At 38.3% G+C, this 21,570-nt stretch overlaps 1 protein-coding gene across 34 annotated transcripts in view; it reads right to left on the bottom strand.

Moving 5' to 3' along the window:
* Positions 1-21,570, bottom strand: part of Clasp2 (cytoplasmic linker associated protein 2) — a 198,664-nt gene that overhangs the window by 104,981 nt on the left and 72,113 nt on the right. For 27 of the 34 annotated variants that reach the window (XM_036192030.1, XM_036192036.1, XM_036192031.1 and 24 more), the window contains one exon: positions 19,924-20,070. In XM_036192030.1, the coding sequence (XP_036047923.1) occupies positions 19,924-20,070 (147 nt within the window). Of the gene's footprint in view, positions 1-19,923; positions 20,071-20,450; positions 20,664-21,570 lie in introns of those variants that run through there. The other 7 variants (XM_036192056.1, XM_036192060.1, XM_036192058.1 and 4 more) reach the window with 2 other exon arrangements.

Here is a 21,570-nt window from a genome sequence, read left to right as displayed (position 1 = left end):
CTACGTGCCTGCTGTAATGTTCCCTGCCATGATAACAGCAGAACTCTGAAACCCAGGTAAGTAAGCCCCCAATTAAAGACTTTCTTTTCTAAGAGTTGCCTTTGTCTTGATAGTGGTGTCTCATTACAGCCACGATAATCCTGAGACAACACTCGGCTCCAAAGGACTCTACATCCTACTACAGAGACATGTGTTCAACCATGTTCATTGCTACTCTATTCATAATAGCCAGGAAGAGGAAACAGACTAGGTTTTTTTTTGGGGGGGGGGGGTTGAAACAAGGAGGCTCAAATGGGGAGAGGAAGGGACAGCAAAAACTAAGGGCAATTTGATGGGATTGTATGGAAACCTAAGTCAGTAGAAGCTTCTTAAAATATATACATATATAAAAGAAATCTAAACTAGAAATCATGGGAGATACAATAATGGGAGATACACAACCACAACTAGACATATCACACCACCAAATAAAACCTCCAGTGCCAGGAATGGGTTACATCTAATTGAGTTGTTGGCCAAAGGGGCCTCATGAAAAACCTAAAAAAAAAGAAAGAAAGAAAGGAAGGAAGGAAGGAAGGAAGGAAGGAAGGAAGGAAGGAAGGAAGAAAAAGAAAAGAAAAACAGGCTATTGCCAAGTCTATTGGTTGCTCTCTACAAACTGATGGTAAAGTCCTACTACTGAACAGAACATCTACATAACTGTCATAACATGGAGAAGTTGGTGACTACCCTAGAACAGAAGTTCTCAACCTTTGGGCCACAACCCCTTATGGATTGCATATCAGATCATGCATTATGATTTTTATTTACATTATGATTTATAACAATAACAAAATTACAGTTAGGAAGTAGCAATAAAATAATTTTATGGTTTAGGGGGCCACCACAACATATGGAACTGCATTCAAGGGTCATAGCATTAGAAGGTTGAGAACCACTGATCTAGAGCCCTCACCCCTACTGACTAATGTTCATGGAACTAGAAGGTACTTTGAGGGCGGTGGTGGCACACGCCTTTAATTCCAGCACTTGTGGGCTCACACAGCCAGGTGGATCTATGTGAGTTCGAGACCAGCCTGGGTTACAGAACGAGATCCAGGACAGGTACCAAAGCTACACAGAGAAATCCTGGAGAGATGGCTTAGTGGTTAAGAGCATTGACCGCTCCTCCAGAGGTCCTGAGTTCAATTCCCAGCACCCACATGGCAGTTACAACTGTCTATAACTAGTCTCATGGGATCCTAAACCCTCTTCTGATGTGTACTTGCAGACAATACACCAATAAACATAAATAAATAATTCTTAAAAAACTTATCAAAAAAAGGTACGTTGTATGCTATCAGAACAGAAAGGTAAACACCAATTATATAAACCCTTTGTATGGTGATCTGCCTGCAAGACACACTTGTACAATAATGGCACAGTTGCAGGAGTAACTAATCTGCCCTAGTGGCCAAGAACCTGAGACTAGATAGTGATAGGGATTCTAACCATGACCACACATGCCCTGGCAAGATACCTAGTCATTTCGGGGGCTGTACGTAATTGCACTGCGTGGTCATGTAAACTGCGTGCAGAGTGATCACACAATCTATGTGCATGCGTGGTGTAGCAACAGGGGCCCATATGCGCATGTGAGGGAGTAGCCCATAAAAGACAAATCCCATGTAACCTACCCCCTCTCTGCACATGTCTTTCAAACAGGCCTGATCACATACATTCTTTTCTGTCCCTCTCTTCTCCTAATAAATCTCTCATAGTGGGTTTTGTTGTGCCTTCTGACTTTTCCTCACAGGGTAAAAGTGCCATATAAAACCAACAGATAGGTCATGGACTTAGGGGAAAACCAGATACAACTGTTCTAACTAAAGGGACGCAGCAATAAATGACTTCTAATGACATTCTGCAATACTTATAGATCAGTGTTGTACTAAATCAGAGAAATTTCCTTTTACAGTATACGAGAACAAACACAGAGACCCATAATGAGACAATGTGCAAAGAGTGAGAGATCCTGGAACACTCAGTCTTAAATGGAACGCCTCCATCAAATCCCTCATTTCAGGGGTCAGGGAACTCTGTAGAAGAGGAAGCAGAAAGCTAATGGGGATGAAGGATACCATGGAAACAAGGCCTTCTAGACACAACAGAACTGACACACATATGACTGAGGCAACATGCACAGAGCATGCCTGCACAAGTCTTAGTCAGCTGTGGATCCAGTACTGAACATGGAAGTAAACATGAGTGTAGTTAGAGTTTTCCTGCCTGGCCCACAGTCAGGACAAATCTTTCTCACCCGCCAGGCCCATAGACGCGCAGAACCAAGTAAACACACAGAAACTTACACTGTTTACAAACTGTATGGCTGTGGCAGGCTTCTCGTTATCTACTTCTTTGACCTTAAATTAACCCATTTCTATTAATCTATACTTTGCCACGTGGCTTGTGGCTTACCGGTGTCTTTACATGTTGCTTCTCATGGCAGCGGCTGGCAGTGTCTCCCCATAGCCTTCCTGTTCCCAGCCTCCTCCTCTTCCTTGTCCCGCCTACCCTATCCTTCCTGCCTGGCTACTGGCCAATCAGCACTTTATTTATACAAAGTGATATCCACAGCACATGAGCCTCCATCCCTAATCCAGAAGCTGTCTCCAATGGACAACCTCGGACAAAGGCAAAAAATTAGTTTTTTCCAATGGAGTCTCACCTCACTCGAGGGCAGGCCCCATGCCCAGCAGCAGATGACCAACAAAAAGTCAACTCAATGGTGGTTTTGTCTCATAATGCTTTGCCAGAGCTTTTTGCTTGTTTTAGGTTTTATTGTTTTTTGTTATTTAACCTTATAGATCTTTTGGTTATATATTATGGTTTCAAAATTTGTTTTTATAGGTTTTCTGTGTGTGTGTATCTCAGTGTCTGTATCTGTTTCTTGTGCTTTTTCTTTGTTTTTGTTTGTTTGTTTATTTGTTAAGTCCTATTCTGGGTGGTTTGTTCTTGTTTTATCATTTTTTTAGATGCTTGTTTGAAATCTAATGAGAGAGAAAAAGGGTGTGGATTTGGGAAGGATCTGAGAAAGCAATCAGAACATATTATATTAAAAAAACCCTCCATTTTCAATGAAAATAAATAAAAATAACAAAAAAGAAAAGAAAAAGCATCATCAGCATCATCAAATCTGGTGCTAGGATGATGGTTCACCAGGTGAAACACTTGCTTGACAAGTATCAAGACTTCAGTTCAGTGGCCAGCACCGACATAAAAAGGTGGACACAGTGGCACAAGCTTTAAGCTCAGCGCTGGAGAGGTGGGGACAGGAATGTCACTGGAACTCTGGAGCCAACCATTCTACGATAATTGCTGAGCTGCAGACCAATAAGAGATGGTCTCAAAGGAGGTGCAATGTTCCAGGGGATGATCCTGAGATAGCCTCCTGGCTTCTAAAAGAACACAGACAAACAGACAGAGAGACAGACAGACACAGACACACACACATACACACCTGCATGCACATAAACATACACACAGACATTTAAAAAATAAAGTTTAACAGATGCTGCATAGAAAAAAGGCAACAAATACTAAATGGCTATCTCAAATCTAACAGTTTGGTCCTTTACTGGGATACAGCAAATTTGGTAGGCACATATATGGTGTGATGGTTGTTCCAATCTAGCTAATGCTCATCTCTAAGAACTGCTTGATAATAAGGACAGTTGCTGCTTAAGAGCACACTGGGTACATGAAGAAATGTCAAATATGTGAAACAGTGCACTCTCCCCATCCCAATCATTAAAATTGAATTTAAAAGTTAATACATTTAAAGAAGCAAAGAAAATTTTGCCTTGCTGGGGATTACAAATTGCTCCTAAAAAAATACAATGAGGAGATTCTATTAATTACCTAGGATATAACATAGGTTTACAAAAAATTCAACCACCGAAAGTACAAATCAGGAATTATCAATTACAAACTTTTTTTTGTTTTTTTTTTTTTTTTGTTTGTTTTTTTTTTTGTTTGTTTGTTTTTGGTTTCTCAAGATAGGGTTTCTCTCTGTAGCTTTGCACCTTTCCTGGAACTCACTCTGTAGCCCAGACTGGACTCAAACTCACAGAGATCCTCCTGCCTCTGCCTCCCAAGTGCTGGGATTAAAGGCGTGCACCACCACCGCCCAGCCAATTACAAACTCTTAATGATTTTCAAAAATTACTGTAAGACATTAACTGGCTACAACCCATAGTTGGAATAACTATTCAAGAACTAAATAATTTATTTCAAAACTTACAAGGTGATAAGGACTTAAATAGTCCATGAAAATTATCAGCTGAGGCTGAGAGAGAATTGGCTTTGGTAGAAGAGAAATTACAAGATGCACATGTGGACTGTTTAGATCCACAGCTGGATTGCATTCTGGTTATTTTACCTTCTACTCATTCCCCTACAGGATTTTAATGCAGAGGGAAGATATTATCTTAGAATGGATATTTTTACCACACAGAGTAAGAAATTAAAGACCTAGGCAGAAAAGATTTCTGAATGGATTCTGAAAGGAAAATTGAGATTTCGTCAATTAGCAGGAATTGTGGTTCCTTTTACTAATGATGAAATTGCCTCATTATGGGAGGAAAATGAACATTATGGGAGCTTGCAGGAATTTTTTGGGAGAGATTAGCAATAAATATCCCCAAATCAAGAGACTTCAGTTTATAAAAAGAACTAATTGGATCCTTACTCACATCGTATGAGGAACACCACTTTCTGTAGCCCCTACATTCTATACTGATGCAAATAAATTAGAAAAGGCAGGTTATAAGTCAGGAAATTTAAATTTAAGTAAAATGGCTCAAAGTCCTTATCATTCTGTTCAAAAGTCAGAATTATATGCTATTCTCATGGTTTTATTAGATTTTCCAGAACCTCTTAATATAGTTAATGACTCTCAATTTGCAGAAACAGTTGTTTTACATATAGAAACTGCTGAACTTATTCCAGATGGTTGAGAATTAACTGTTATTTATTCAGTTACAAGAAATAATCAGAAATAGAAATCATCCCTTGTATATAACACATATCAGATTCCTTACAGGTCTACCAGGCCCTCAAGCACAAGGTAATGATGAAATTGATCAGCTATTAGTAGGAAATGTGCTAGAAGCCTCAGAAGTTCATAAGAAACACCATGGTAATAACAAGGGTTTGAAGGAACTTGGTAACAAGCCTAGAAAATTATAAGGAAATGTCCTACTTGTTCTATGTATACCCAAACTCCATTACGTGCAGGAAGTTACCCAAAAGGTATTCAAAGCAATGAAATTTGGCAAATGGATGTGTTTCATTTTGTGGAGTTTGGAAAATTAAAGTATGTGTACCATACCACCATACCATACATACATAAATACATATTCAGGAATTTTCTTGTTTGTTTGTTTTTTTAGAGACAGGGTTTCTCTGTGTAGTTTCGGTGCCTGTCCTGGATCTCGATCTGTAGACCAGGCTGGCCTTGAACTCACAGAGATCCACCTGCCTCTGCCTCCCAAGTGCTGGGATTAAAGGCATTCGCCATCACTGCCAGGCCATATTCAGGATTTCTACAGGCAACCACTTGGCGTTCAGAAAAGGCTGATTCTGTGATTGCACATTTATTAGAAGTTACAGCAATCATGAGGATACCTGTACAAATTAAAACTGGACAATGTTCCAGCATATGTCTCTAGGAAAATGAAAAGTTTTTTTTTCATATTACAATAGAAAGCATGTTACAGGTATACCACACAATCCTACAGGACAAGCAGTTATAGAAAAATCTAATCACATTTTAAAAGATATGCTTAATAAACAGGAAGGGATAATAAAGACAACCCCCTTAGAGATAGATTAGATAGTGCTTTATTAACTTTAACTGTAATTTTTTAAATGATAATGAGAAAGGAATGACAGCTACAGACAGACATTGGATAATGGAAAAAACTGCTAAATTAAATCAGCCTGTATACTTTAAAGATGTGATGATCTCAGAATAGAAACCAGGATATGTGTTACTTTGGGGAAGAGGTTTTGCTTTTGTTTCCTCCACAAATACCATCAAAATTGATAAAGATTGAATTCAAACAGGAGAGACCTCTTGATTAAGAGAGGTAACAGTGCATGAAACCATGTGGCCATTCTAAACAAACTTGTAAGACTAACAAATGCCTTTCATTTGATTAGATGTAACTTGCCAAAAAGGGAAACTCCCCAAAGTTAGGGTCGGGGCAAGGTTTTGTTTTTGTCTTTCTAGGAGAAAAAAAGCATCCAATTAAGGAATCTAAAGACCACTGGACAAATGAGACACCTGAAGAATGACAAATCATCCTGAGAAAATGTCTGAGGAAAATGAGTAGACTGGTCTATTGGTATATCACATATCCAAGAGGATAACATTTCATGTATCTCCCAAATGTTTGCTTCTGCTGTTCTCTATAGACGTGTAAGACAAATGGTCTTTTTGTAGTTCCAATTCAATTGAAAATTAAAGCTGGCTTTGGAATGAGAGCGTGGCTTTTTCCTCTTTAAACCCAGCATGCTTGTTAAAGGAAAATCCAAAATCTCTGTCTCTAGTCAGAAAGCAACCTGGTATGGGACAGAAGAAAAACCAAAATTAAGGGACTATTCTATTGCCACTAATCTGATAATCTTTTGGTTTTATTTTGACTCCTTAAAACTTCTCTCAAATAGTATCTCAAAATTTATAAGATTAATATACATATATATATTTAAACTTTCTGTTGTGATATTGTCATATAGAGTACTAATTCTAGAAGTAGGCTTCATCTAGCTTCCTGTACATGATTTCGGGCTTGAGTCTGAAGCAGGTAACAAGGGATTAAACTTGTGTACCCCAGATGTATTTAACAGACTGTAGTCCTTTAACTTCCCTGAGATCTGATGCATATGCCTTTAAAATGTTTAAGTTTTCTGCAGTGAACCATGACAATTCCTTACAGCAACCTCTGAGGTCTCCAAAAGGATGATGGTGCCCTGTAACAATGACTCCACCTAGACTGTGGTAAGATTACTACACTGACAATCACCCAAAGAACAACAGCTTTGGACTACAAACTATTTAGGACAATTTCAAGGCAATGAGCTCAGATGGTCCAGCCTCATAGACTACTCCATCCATGAATTCACATAAGACCTGCACTTTCCCATCACATCATGACTGAACAACAGCTAGCTATGCAAGGATTTGATCATCATCTCAATTTTCTCAGGGTCCCCTAAGTATGCTGTCATCCCCAGACAACAGGAAGTAATTTTAAGAACACAACGCCCAAATTCTCAAGAGGTAGGGTTAGGTGGGTTTTGTTTGGTGGATATAATGGATGTTTTTCATTGTTTAGGGGCTAGTTGCAAGTTGTTACAGAACATGGTCAGGGAAAAAACTAAACAATGGAGGTTAAATTCAGGGATCTCTTTCTGAAAAGAAAATGGGGAGAGATATAGGAATGATAAGATAAAGGGTAGATTATTCAATCTACTTATAAACTAAAAAAAAGCAACTATTAGTATTAAATATTTTACATTGGTATGGATTTTTTTTGGGGGTGGTGGTGGTGGTTTCAAGACAGAGTTTCTATGTGTAGTTTTGGTGCCTGTTCTAGATATTGTTCTACAGACCAGGTTGGCCTCAAACTCACTGAGATCCATCTGGCTCTACCTCTTGAGTGCTGGGATTAAAATTGTGTGCCACCACTGCCTGGCTGGTATGGATTTTTGTATACTGATACAAATTTAAAGTTATTTTGTTATGCTGTATATATGTTTCTTGTTTAAAGTATTGTACCTACACACCTCATATAACAATGTAAAGTACATTTCTAGTCCTTGAAAGTTACTATTACAAACAATTTAGGATAATTAAGAAATACAAATTAGTAGTTAGTCATCTAACAAATTTGTGGCCATGATAGGTATGTTTTCAAGGACAGACAGATATATTTAGACAGATAGATGGTCTTCAAACACTTCAGAGACCTACAGAATATGGCATTTAAGATGTTTTAATAACATAAGACTTTTCATGACAGTGAGACACATTTGCTCTTGGCAGCACCAATTTACTTTAAAAAGGATGATGGGCACAGAAAAACCTCCTTAAGGGGTTTGCTTTAATTGTTGCAAAGTTAGCCACTGGCAAAGAAACTGCCCTTGCCTTGACTGCTGACAGTATGCTGTCCAAATTAGACAAGCAGGACACAAAAGAAGTTGACTGCTGAACTTTGCCAAGACAAGGTAGGACAGTCCTTCAAAATTCTTACTTCACAAAAAAAGTCTGTCAGATATTCTAGGCCTGTAGGCTGAAGATGGATGCCCCAACGTTACAGAGAAACCTTGGGTGACTGTCCAGACAAACAGATGTCTCTGTCGTTTCTAAAGTTTTGGAAGTTGTTTGCTCTGCACTTCTTTCTTACTTAGGTAATAGTATATCCTTCTTGGGTCTCTGATGGGGTTGAAGACTTAAGACAGTTATAGTTACAGTTTTCCTTGTACCAAATTCAGAAAAGAAACTCATGAGAGAGGTTTAAAATGTATAAGGTTGAGAGACATAAAAGCTTAAGTTGTTTATCTAAGAAAATGTTTTGAGGTCTAAAAAGAAAGTTCTGGGTTGGTAATATAAGTTAGGATAGAAAATGGAATATTTTCTCTGAATCTGCCAAATGCAAATGGACATTGTGAAATGTAATTCTTACTCAGTAACAAAGTAAAACTATGTATAATAAGAACAGTTAAGTTGGGATGGAGAGATGGCTCAGAGGTTAAGAGCACTGACTGCTCTTCCAGAGGTCCTGAGTTCAATTCCCAGCAACCACATGGTGGCTCTCAACCATCTGTAATGAGATCTGGCGCCCTCTTCTGACCTGCAGTCATATATGCTGTATACTAAATAAATAAATCTTAAAAAAAAAAAACAAAACAGTTAAGTTAAAACCTTTCCTTTTTATTTAGACAACAAGAGGGAAATGTTGCAAGAGATTTGTTTGTCACTCCAAGACCACCAAATGGAGTGAAACCAGGATTCATAGCTCTGAGTTCACATTCACCTGGCCAGAATAAACCACAGAGTTTTCTGGTGGACCCAGATGAAGACAGAGAGACACAAAGAGGAAGAAAGAGGGGCTTGAAAAGATTTTTGAGTTTTTAGATCTGGGAAACATGGAGAGTAGGGTCATCCGATCATTCCTCTGTTGTTCTTTGGATTTATCAGGTTTTTAATCACAATTTCTGACTCCTGAGTTTTTACTAATACTAGAACAATTAAGGTAAATGTATTAAAAAGTGGCTAGTTATAGAACCAATAATATATACAAATCAATTTCTTTTGTAAGTATGGGCAGTGGTGGTAGGTTTATAAACTTAAAACTTGAAAACAAATGAAGTTTAATAAAAACATACTTTGGAGCACCTAGGAATAAACCAACCAAATCAATCTAAAGTAAAAACAAAAGGTATGCTGCCTAGTTTTATATCAACTTAAAACATAAGCTAGAGGCATCTGAGAGGAAGATGCCTCTACCAGATGGGGCTGAAGACAAGTCTAGGTCATTTCTTACTGACTGATGCAGGAGAGCTCAGCCTAATGCTGGTGGTTCTGGAAGCCAAAAAAAAGCAGGCTGAACAAGTCAAGAGCAAGCCTGTAAGCAGCACTCTTCCTTGCCCTCTGCATCAGCTCCTGTCTACAGGTTCCTTCTCTCTGCTTGGGTTCCTGCTCTGACTTCCCCTCAGTGATGAAACTGTAAGCCAACATAAATCCTTCCCTCCCCAACTTTCTTTTGATCATGATGTTTTATCACAACCACAGAAACTCTAAGACAAAAGGTACTAGGCATTTAAAGCCCCCAAATAAACAAAGATAAACTCCATGTTCATGAGAGAACAAACATTCATCATAAAGCTGTCCAGTCTCCTGAGTACAACACTAATAACCAGGCTCACAAAAGGGGATTTGTCAAACTGACTAAAAATTACTTAGATGAGCAATAAGTCAAGAACTGTTTCTGAGTGGTGGTGGGAGGGAGAAGCAGGCAGATCTCTGAGTTCAAGGTCAGCCTGGTCTACAGAGCATGTTCCAGGACAGCCAGAGGTGCACACAGAGAAATGCTGTCTCCAAACAAACAAACAAACAAACAAACAAACAAAACGATCTGTTTGGACAGTCCTACAGAAGAAACATGGAGTATATTCTCTGTTAAATGTAAAAACTCAGAAACTAAACCAATGATTACTGAGCTGTAACAGAGGGATAGGTCAAGTAAAGAATAAAATGGAAAGTTCAAAATAGACCTTTATGAAACCTTTAAATATGACAAATGTACCAATCTATTTTCTGTTATGTGACAAGATGCCTGAGACTGGGAACACTGGAAAAACAGAATAATCTGGGACACAATCTGGAAGTCTGAAAGTCTTGAGAGCCTCATAACAAATGCTACAATAGTAGTGCACACAGAGGGAGAGAAAAGTGTGGCAAGGGATGAATCCAGACAGATTGGGGACTCAAGCTTACTCTTTTATCATGGACCATGAAAACTACTTAGTCTCTTTAAGTCAACGACTTAAACACTTCACATTGGGATCTATTGTTTAACGCTACATACCATTTCTCCATAATGCCATCCTGAGGAACAAATCCACATCACATGAACCTATGGCAGACATACTCAAACCATAGTAAAGAAACCCTGATTCAATCTAGGCATAGTGGCACATGCCTATAATTCCAACACTTGGGAGGCAGAACCCAGAAGATCACAAGTTCAAGACCAGCCTGATCTGCACATTCAGTTCCAGGACAGGCTAGATTATAGTGGCACCTATCTAATAATAATAAATAACTAATAAAAATAATAAATAAATAAATAAATACAAAAAGTGACCAAAATATGGGAAAAATAGATCCTTTTCACTAATGTCTCAGTTTAACAAATGCTAACAGATCATCCAGCATAAAAAAACAAAACAACCAACCAAACAAAAGCTGCCAGGAAGTGGTGGCTTAGGCCTTTAATCCCTTGCTAACACCAGGGCTACACTGAGAAACCCTGTCTCAAAAAACAAACAAACAAACAAACAAAAGCATTTATTAAGTTGTAAAAATAGAGAGCCATGCCTTCAATCCCAGCACTAAGATAAGTGAAGCTCTGTGAGTTTAAGGCCATGGTGGTCTATCTATTTATCGAGCCCCAGGCCAGCCAGTAGTAGAAACCTGGCCCAGAATGTGGCTGCATTTTCACAGACCAACAGAAAAGGGTGATTTGAAACTAAGATCTGAGCAAACTTACTCCAGATCCAGAACACTCATCATGTAGGAAAATCCAACATGATGTCTACATAGACGGGAATAAAAAGAAAGCAGAGTCAGAATGAAACTTTTCTGATGGTAACAGGAACTTCTTGAAAAACAAGGCCCAACCATTAAGAGTGAAAGAACCCTAAGTAGCAGCAGCAATTCGACAGACTAAGCAGCCATTCCTGCTCTGAAGGAACGACAAAACAGTGCACAATCAGACACACACATAAGGTTTAAGGGCAGCTAACTCGAGTCAGACAAGATGGTTTTTAAGAAAAAGACAATCACCTGAGAATTAAGTCACCAGCCATGCAAGAGAGGATAAACATATCCTTGCTCTGAATGCAAAAGTTACTTTAAAATTTTCTTAGGACACTTGAAGAAATTTTAATATGGAAATGACACATTTGAAGAGAGGTAGACATGTATGTTAGAAATAAATTTATATAAAATAAAAGGGCTATAGGAACAAGTTAAATAACATCACAAAGAAATCAGACAAAGAGAACCCTGGGACAATCAAGAAAGACAACTAGTTTAGACTCTTTAAACTAGTAAAGTCATGGAGCTAACACTGGTGATAAGAATGTTTTAGAGACAATACATAGAAGCTTCTTCTATACAACAATTGTACTGTGATCACAACTGAGCATGCCTTTTAACTCTTAAGAGGTGTACATTAATGATTGGGGTGAAATATCACATCTTACCTTTATTTTTTATGGTTTTCTACACAAAAGCATAGGTGTGAAAATGTACCTGAAGATATAATTTATAGAAATATGGGGGACTGCTGCTTATACATGCAGATGATGAGTGTTCACTATTCACCAACTGTGCTGCATATAACAACTCTTTGTAACAGAAAGTATAGAGAACTGAGCCAGGTAGAGTTCAAAGCCGGCCTGGTCCACTAAGTAAGTTTCAGGACAGCCAGGGCTACACAGAGAAACTGTGTCCACACCACTCTCCCTTAAAAAAAAAAAAAAAAAAAAAAAAGGAAAACCACACACTATAAAAGAATTAAATTAAAAAAAAAATTGAAGGAACAGAAATGGATTCAAACAGATGGCATTTCAAAGGAGTAAAGCATGTTTTACTTAACTGGCCATGTCTAAATAAAATGGAGGGAGAGAGTTAAGATGGGCACACTGCCACTTTATACAAAATAAATTCTAAGTACATTAAGGTCAATGTGAAGGAAAATCCTACCATTACAGGAATCTGAGACTATTTTGATAATCTTACTGTCCTCACTTAAGTCTTTTTTGAAGAAAGGAAAGTCAGAGATTTCCGGTATCCTAATAAAAACATGAGCCGAAGCCTGCTGTAAAAATGCCACAAAGAGATTAAAGAAAGACAACTTTTTTTCCCCTCTCTCTCTCTCTCTCTTTTTTTTTTTTTTCCAGAGCTGATGACCAAACCCAGGGCCTTGCACTTGCTAGGCAAGCACTCTACCATTGAGCTAAATCCCCAACAAGAAACACAAAAAAATTTTAAATTTCAATAAATTGAAAAGATAAAGCAGAATATCTGAACCTCTTTGGAAGATAAACTGCTAGTGTGAAGTCAGTGTTGTCTGCACACCGGCATGTCTCAGGATTAAAAAGTACACTAAAAGACTGATGGTGTTTGAAGGTAAACCTCCAGCAGACGGTGAAGTGGGGCTACTTGGATGAGACTAGTGGCCTTATAAGAAGAGCTGGACACTGCTGCCATGTGGTGTTACAAGCTAGAGGAACCCAGCATGTGTCACTACCAAGATATTACATTGTCCAGCATTTCTTTACTAGAGAAAACACATCTCTCTTCTCTATAAATTATCCAGTCTAAGGAATACTGACACAGTGACAGAAAACAGATTAAGACAACTATCATGATGTCAAAATGGAAATAATTCTTGATACTGAAGAACACATTCTTCACTAGGAGGAGAGAACCTAATTTGAGGACCTACATAATTAAAAGGGAATCATGCTATGTAGAAGGGAAGAAATCACGCACTGGTTATCTCAGACTGAGGCAAGATACTACTCAAGTTTTAAAAGATTATTTAAAATTGTATGTATGTATATGAGTATGTACAAACATGTGTAGGTGCCCTCAGAGGCTAGAGGTACTGAATGCCCCCAGAGCTGGAGTTACAGGTGGTTGTGAACTGTCTGGTGTGAGTACTGGGAACCAAACATGGTTTCTCTTTGAGAGTAGTATATGCTATTAACTGCTGAGCCATCTCTGTAGCCCCTCAAGTTTTTTCTAATTATATTGTTTATTTTAGCAATTAGCATGATTTTTATAAAAATTATGTCTCCCAATTCTTTTCATTGGCAAGAAATATACAAAAACATTTTTTAAAAAGACAAATGACAAGTTAACAAAGAAAAAATTTAATTCACAATATACCCATCATAGAAATAACATTTAATGATTCAACAGCATTAGAATGTACACAAATATAAATATAAGCCTGGGATTGCAGCCATTATTGTAAACTTCAACTTTATTTTATTTTATTTTTTGGTTTTTCGAGACAGAGTGTCTGTGGAGCTTTGCGCCTTTCCTGGAACTCACTTGGTAGCCCAGGCTGTCTTCGAACTCACAGAGATCTGCCTGCCTCTACCTCCCGAGTGCTGGGATTAAAGGTGTGCGCCACCACTGCCCGGCGTAAACTTCAACTTTATATGAATCAGCTACAATGAGGTTAAAATATTCTCACACAGGCAATCTTTCTTAATGATAGGTCCATCTTTTCTAAGGCAACACTGGAAGAAATTTGCCTAGGAGACTTTACAATGTTCTAACATCTCACTTCCCATCCAAAAAGAATAAGTCAATTCAGCACGGGAGGACTCAGATGCTACCAATAATTATCTCTAAGTCATAAGGTCATGAGCAGGCACTGTGGGTATCTTTGTAAGACTGAAACCTTAAATTGGAGGGCTGGAGTAACAGTTCTGTTGGTGGAGTGAGTGCCTAGCATTCACAGAACCCTAGGTTCCATCATCCCCAGCAGAGAAGAAACTGGGTGCAGTGGCACATACCTGTAATCCTAGCACTCAGTATTAAAAGGCAAAAGGACCAGAATTTCAAGGTCATCCTCAGATATATAGTCAGCCTGGGATACATGAGACTCAGTCTCAGAAGGAATACCTTGAATTGAATCTTTCTCGATGGTCCTTTCTGTACATGCTATGGAGTGTAGCAGAGTAAATGCCACATTCAACTGCAGATGAAAATAATAACTTACCTGTGGAGTATGGGTCTTCAACTCACATATTCAAATTTCAACCATATTGTTTTCTTCACTTTCCCTAAACATTCTGAATGCCTCAGAAAACAAGTCTCGCACAAAGAAACGTTTTTGACATTTTAAGTTTTACATAGGAGAAAAAACTGCTAACGTCAAAGAAAGTTAACTATGGTGAAAGCCATATATTCAGTGAGAGAATGGGCAACCTGTTACTCACAAGAACATTATCTTCTCAAATCATTTTTACCTTCAAACCAAAGTTAAGACTCATGGTATCAGGGCATTGTATGATGTACAGTCAAAAATCTGAAGTTCAAAAAGATTTAAGTTGGAATGGTGACTGGCTGATCTCTTAAGTTCCAAATTTAGTAACAGACTTCTACTATTTGGAACAAAAAAATAAGGAGCACATGTACAGAATTAGGAAATGCCCCAGAAATGGTGCAGAAGGAAGTCTCTGACAGTGGGCACATCACAGGGTCTCACCTCAACCCTGATAACAACACCTACCATGGGGAAACATTCACCTCTGAGGTTCTGTCTGTAAATATAAGGCCAGAACACCCTTTAGAACTCCTTAGTGCTAAAATCTTCTGAGTCAAAGATCATTCCCCATCACCAAGGGAGGAACAGAGTAGGAAAATAAAACCAAAGCACACATACAGAAATGTTATTTGGGTGATCTCAGCCCAGTCTAGCTTGAAACTTGCTATGGAGTTTGAACTTCTGAGTGCCAGGAGGTCAGAGCTCATGAGTTTATATGATGTTCATGCATGTGAAGCAAGTACACCACCAGCTGAGCTACATCACAAGGAAATGGAGATCCATTAGTAACATTTTGCATCATAGTCAACAACAAATATCTCGAGATTACTTATGTGTGATTCCTGTCATGCTTATTTATTTAAAAGAAAAAGCAACTCCCTTCCTTGTATGCTGGGGCATGGGAATGGTTAGCATCACCTGTACAAAGTGGGTATTTAGAAATTACTGAAAAATCTCAGGCCACATATAAATAAAGGAAACTGAGGACTGAGTAGGCACTACTGACGGTGAGATGCTGGTACTTATCTAATAACTAATGCTAACACTATTATTTATTTATCGAGGCAGCTCCAGGCTGCCCTTGACCTGCTGTGTTGCTCAGGGTGTACTTCTTCCAGGGAAGTGCTGAGGTTGTGTAGCTAAAGCAATTTTTTATTTTATTTTATTTTATTTTATTTTTTGGAGACAGGGTTTCTGTGTAGCTTCAGAGCATGTCCTGGATCTCGCTCTGTAGACTAGGCTGGCCTCAAACCCACAGAGATTCCCCCTGCCTCTGCCTCCCAGGTGCTGGGATTAAAGTTGTGTGCCACCACCACATGACTAGCTAAAGCAATTTTAAGTAGTCTTTGGTATTAAAGAAAACAATAGAAAGAAAACACTTGGTTCACCTAATGAGTGACCAAAAAAGAAAAGACAAACAACTTTTGAAAACAGGATTTGTTCAGAGGTGTGTCGATGTTATAAGTTACTAACTAATATCTAATACTAATATCTAAAATCTAATACTAGTTATAAACAGTGAAATTACACCATTGCCCAATTCTTCTCTTATTTTAAAAAATGAATAGTAGTGAAAACGACTGGTACAGGAACAGAGCTACTATAACTCGGAAAACAATCTTTGAAAGCAATCTCAAACTCAGTCTTGGCTACATAGTAAGTTGGTGGCTAGCCTGGGCTCCAGGCAACCATTAAAAAGAAACAACCCCAAACTAAAATATACCAAAGAAAAGCAAATTTCAACAAGAAAACATGTAGTAGTCTTTACATTTACAATGTGAATGTCACAGGTTGCTTACTGTCTGCTGGAGCCCTACTAGCTAAGCTCTAATCTGACACAGGCTGCTGATCATTGCTCAACTTCGGAGCACATGACCAGTAAACCCTACTTATCAACAGAGAAGAGCGTGTGGCAATAACAGCAAGGTGACTTTTATACTTTGCTCCTTATTAAATATTCTATTCTAGGTAAGTTAATTTCTCCAAACTACAATCTGTTCATCAGTAAAACTAAGATAATAAAGTACTTAAGCTCTTCAAGAATATAAACAATATTTCAGAAGAGATGAAAGAGGAGAGGAAAAGAGGGAGATCAAGAGAGCAAGAACATATACATTCTTCAAGAACTACTTTATCCAGAATTAGACTTATGTCCTTTTGGAGAACACTGCCAAATTTAAGAACCCTTAAAACTACCTTCTCTTCTCATTCAGTGAGTTTCAGAAATGGATTCCAATGTGTCAAACAAGTGGCACACACCTATAATCCTAACGCTTAGGATGTGGAGGCAGGAGGATACAAAGTTCAAGGCCAGCACTTGGGCTACAGAATGGGCTTGAGGACAGCCTGAATAAGCCTGAGGTGCACAAAGAAATATGAATGAATGCAATTATTTCCTTGGTTTGCCACAAGTCACTTAGTTCTACTGCTCTCAAAAACCAAAGGCATGGTGCAGGTGCCTCAGTAACAGGGCATCTGCATGGCATTACAAGGCCATTAAAAAATAACAACTGGGGCTAGAGAGATGGCCCAGCAGTTAAGAGCAGTGACTGCTCTTCCAGAGGACCCAGGTTCAATTTCCTGCACCCACATGGCAGCTCACAACTATCTGTAACAGTTTCAGGGGAACACTCTCACACAGACATACATGCAGATGAAACACCAACGCACATAAAATAAATAAATACATTTTAAAAATTAAAAGAAGAAAGCTAACAGAAAACAACAATAAAAAAGTCACAGAAGGACAACTGAGATATGTTGAAAGATATACATGAAAGAATGACAACATGGTTTATAACAATAGAAAAAATACAAAGGCAATCTAAATATCTAGACATGAATAACTTTTAACTAATTTAAGACCATGATAAAACATGGTAAAATAATAGGTAGGAAAAGGGTATATATAAAATGACACAATATAAATAGTGCCAAATTGTCTTCAAGAAAATACTGGTATGTGTAGTAAAAAGCAGCCATTCCCTCACTAGAGCTCGTGCACATAACTTCTGTTCTTGACTGTGTCTAGAGCCAGTTCCCTTCATCCCACTATGGCTAGCCACCAGTCAGGATAATATTATGAGTTCTGTGAGGCAGGTCCTTCCAATACAAAGATTACGTAGCAACTATAAGAAAACTCTCAGCAGCTAATTTAAAAATCAGTGTGTCTGCCAACACTAGAACATCTACAGTTACGTTTTCAAAGAAAGACTGATAGCCAAGAATGGCATTTTTCAGAAACATTATCAATATCCTCTGTCCAATAGCTTGTTTCTTAGACAGAAAAACAGGCAGTGGAAGCCTGGCATGATGACACATGCTTGTAACTCAAGCACAAGGAATTATGATTTCGAGGTCAGGTTGGGCTACAAAGGGAGACAAAAAAAAAAAAAAAAAAAAAAAAAAAAAAGCCCATGACCAAACAGGTAATCAAGTGGGCAGGGACAAACAAAAGAAACAAGAAGTTCTCTGCAATTGTAGAAAAGTAAGACAAGAAAGAAGAGAAGGGAGGGGGAAAAGGCAAGGTCTCTCATTTTTATCAAAACAGTCACTGTCTAGGATGGTGACACAGTCTCTACCTCATATTTTCTTATCTACAATGACTACAAACTATCAACTGCAGACTGAGAGAGATTAAGTCAGTCCTTCAAGAAAACTCTTCTCATACTAATTTTCAAGAAAATCAGTTATGGTACTAGCAGAGAATTATGTGACCTATGATAAGTAAATTACTATCTCAAATTTTATTCCAGAATTAACTCATAAAACCAGAACTAATTATAAAAAACCACTAGTCAAGAATCATAAAGATGTTAAGCACTATGCCATATAACTCAAACACTAGTCTATTTTTAGTGTTTTGTGAAATTATCACAAGTTAGAATTCTGTAATTAAAAATCAAGAACTTCATCCCTCTGTAATGACTGAACATAGCTATCTGCTACAGAAGAAATCAAAGACTACCACATGGACCTTACTAAAGAGCAGAGTATGTAACAGAGAGCATCATATGCTACAGTATTATAACTAGTACCTGCAGAACACAGTTCTTGATTATAAAACAGAAATGTTAAAATTCTTTCTTTAAAACTGTATGATATATAAGGGTTAAAGAAAATTAAAATGAGCTATACATGTAGGTTTATCTTTAATCGCAGCACTCAAGAAGCAGAGACAAGGGAGCTCTGGGAGTTTGAGGGCAGTTGCTCTACAAAGCCAGTTCCAGCCAGCCAGGGCTACACAGAGACCCCCCATCCCGAGAGAGAGAGAGAGAGAGAGAGAGAGAGAGAGAGAGAGAGAGAGAGAGAGAGAGAGAGAGAGAGATGAAATACCCCTAACAGCATCCCTACATTCTGAACCACATGACCTGGAAAGCATGTTTGGTTGGTCTGAAATGGAACCAACCTAGTAGACATGCAGTTTTTTTTTTTTTATTTTCCTTTTCTTTCTGTTTAATCAAGGTACCACAGACAAAAAGATCAAACACAAAATCTTCAAGACCTTGATTTTTCACACCAGTTATTGTAAACAAGAGGTTTCCAAGATACAACCAAGGCACACATTTGTTTGTGTGTATATAAGAGGTCAGTGACCTCCAGCATTCAGATAGGTATTCGTTCTTACAGGCTCATTCTATCAGATCCAGCAGAAACTGACACCTGGTAAGATAGTCAAGGAGCTAACTCAGGGATCCTAATATGAAAAATGTACTAGAAATACACTAGAAACACTTCAGAGAAGTTCAAGGATATGCTGCATCATTGCATAAAAACCTGCTTTCTCCTGTCTTTTTATTTATTATTATCAAATGCAGAAACCATTTTTTGAGGCAGTTTTTACCTGACCACCACCCAGTTTCTATTGTGACAAATTACTCAGGACCCAGTATCGTCAACCATTTTAAATGTTCAAGAATTTAATTTACTACACCTAGACAACTGTGAAAATACATTCTATATTCCTGCACTTCAAAGCACAGCTACAGTACCCCAAAATGGCCCAATCCTGAAATACCACTCCCTTTAAAAGATACATGTCAAAAACTCCTTTGAATCTTTCCTTTAAAGCTGGCAGCTTAAAAATAAGTACCCATAAGGAAACACAAATTCATGCATGTTCTTACTGGAACGAACAATTTATAATATTCATATCCAAAAGACAACACACTGTGTATATTGCAACACTCTCTCCAGACCTGCATTTCTGCTGCAGTCATGAGTAAACACACTGCTCTGAATTCAGCACTGAGTGTCACGATGCATGAAGCATGCACATAGACCTGAAATGGATCTGCATTACCTCCAACCTTAGGGCCACCTGCTGAACCAGGCTTTCTCCCACTGTTGACAGGATTGCCAGATGTTTTAGGTGCAGGAACCTTGAAGGCTGAAGCAGCTGATGATGGCCTGTTTCCATCCACTGATTCCTCATCATCAAAGCTTTTATCTACACAAAGCATAAGAAAACAGATACTTAAGAAAGCTAGGCTTTTTGCATATTCCATTAAGACTCAAAAATAAAACAGAGCTATGAATAAAAATCATTATTTAGGTAGGATACAAAATAAAAAATAAAGGTCCTTTGAGTAAGTACTTATATATTGGTTAACACTTTACAAAATAACCTCTGTAATTTAAAATAAAAATACCATATTGTCATATTTCCTACAAATACATGTCAAAACATTACAGTAAACATATCAACTTTAGAGCAGTCAAAGCATCTCCCTTTTTTGATGCTCATATAAGCATTTCTGCCAGCCCCTCCCATAGTCAATCTTCCAGCACGCCCTGCCTTATTCCTATGCCCAGATTTCTGCAACTTACAATCACAGATCCGTTTGCAAATCAGCCGCCTCATTCCTCCGAATTTCCCTCACCCTAGAATAGCTCCTAATAGTTCACATGGCCAAATACAGTAAATTTGATACTAATCAAAGATTCTATCAAAAATAGATAGAAACAACCACAGAACCACCACTGAGGTTTGTGCCGGCATTTTTCTTTCTCTTCCCTGCCCTAGGTGCTGCAACAGCCAATCAGCTGCAAGGTGACATCATCTTATGGCAGCTACAGCTAGACGAAAGGTAAAAATTCTCCATGCCTCTAAAAAATCCTCTATGCAATTACAATGTATTCTCTATCAAAAATGTAAAAGCATTTCATACTAAAGATCTGTAAATCTAGATTTCTGTTCTCTGACTACACATGAAAATCCATGCAATTAGGACATTAGGTTTCAGGCAATAATCACTGTGCTGTGTGCTACTGCATCAGGAAAGCATGGGAACAGCAGGGCTCACTGCTACACATAATTAACTCTGCCTGTAACCTTACAATGTGCTGCCTACAGAGCAACAGAAATGGGATCCAACAGTCTCTTGTCTTAAGTGTCTCTCAGGAGCTCTGCAGTCTCCTTCTGGAATATTCACAGCCACACTGCTATCATCTCCTCACATACAAGCTCACCCACCTCCAGCCAACTCCTCCCTCCCCCACTCACAAGATAGAGGCCATGGACTATGCTGAGAAATGGTTTTCTCTAGGACCCTGCACAAACCAATCCTGACAAACAAGATGGGTGAGGCAGAGAAGCAGCTTTACCACAGGCTTTAGACCAATGTCAGGATCTCCTTCCTGTCCCTTCTGTACCCACCACACAAATGCCTACTCATCCAGAATAAGTAACCCCCATGAAGATATACCACCAGTGTAACTATTAGATAGAGGCAAAGAAAAGACCCCAACAAAATTTGACTGTTTATTAGGGGAAAAAATAAAATCATGTTCCATTTCAGCAAATATTTTGTTAACATGACTTCTATCCTCCCCCAACCCCCTGCATGCCAAAATCACCTTTTAAATACAACATTCTTTTACCATAACACAATTAGGGAGCCAGTACAGAAAAAATTAATGAGCTTAAAACTTGAGCTTTAAATATATC

Source organism: Onychomys torridus, chromosome 7, assembly GCF_903995425.1.
Source record: "Onychomys torridus chromosome 7, mOncTor1.1, whole genome shotgun sequence".
In the NCBI taxonomy this organism is placed as follows: Eukaryota; Metazoa; Chordata; class Mammalia; order Rodentia; family Cricetidae; genus Onychomys; species Onychomys torridus.
The sequence above is the reverse complement of the archived record's forward strand: the minus strand, read 5'-3'. Positions and strand labels throughout refer to the sequence as shown.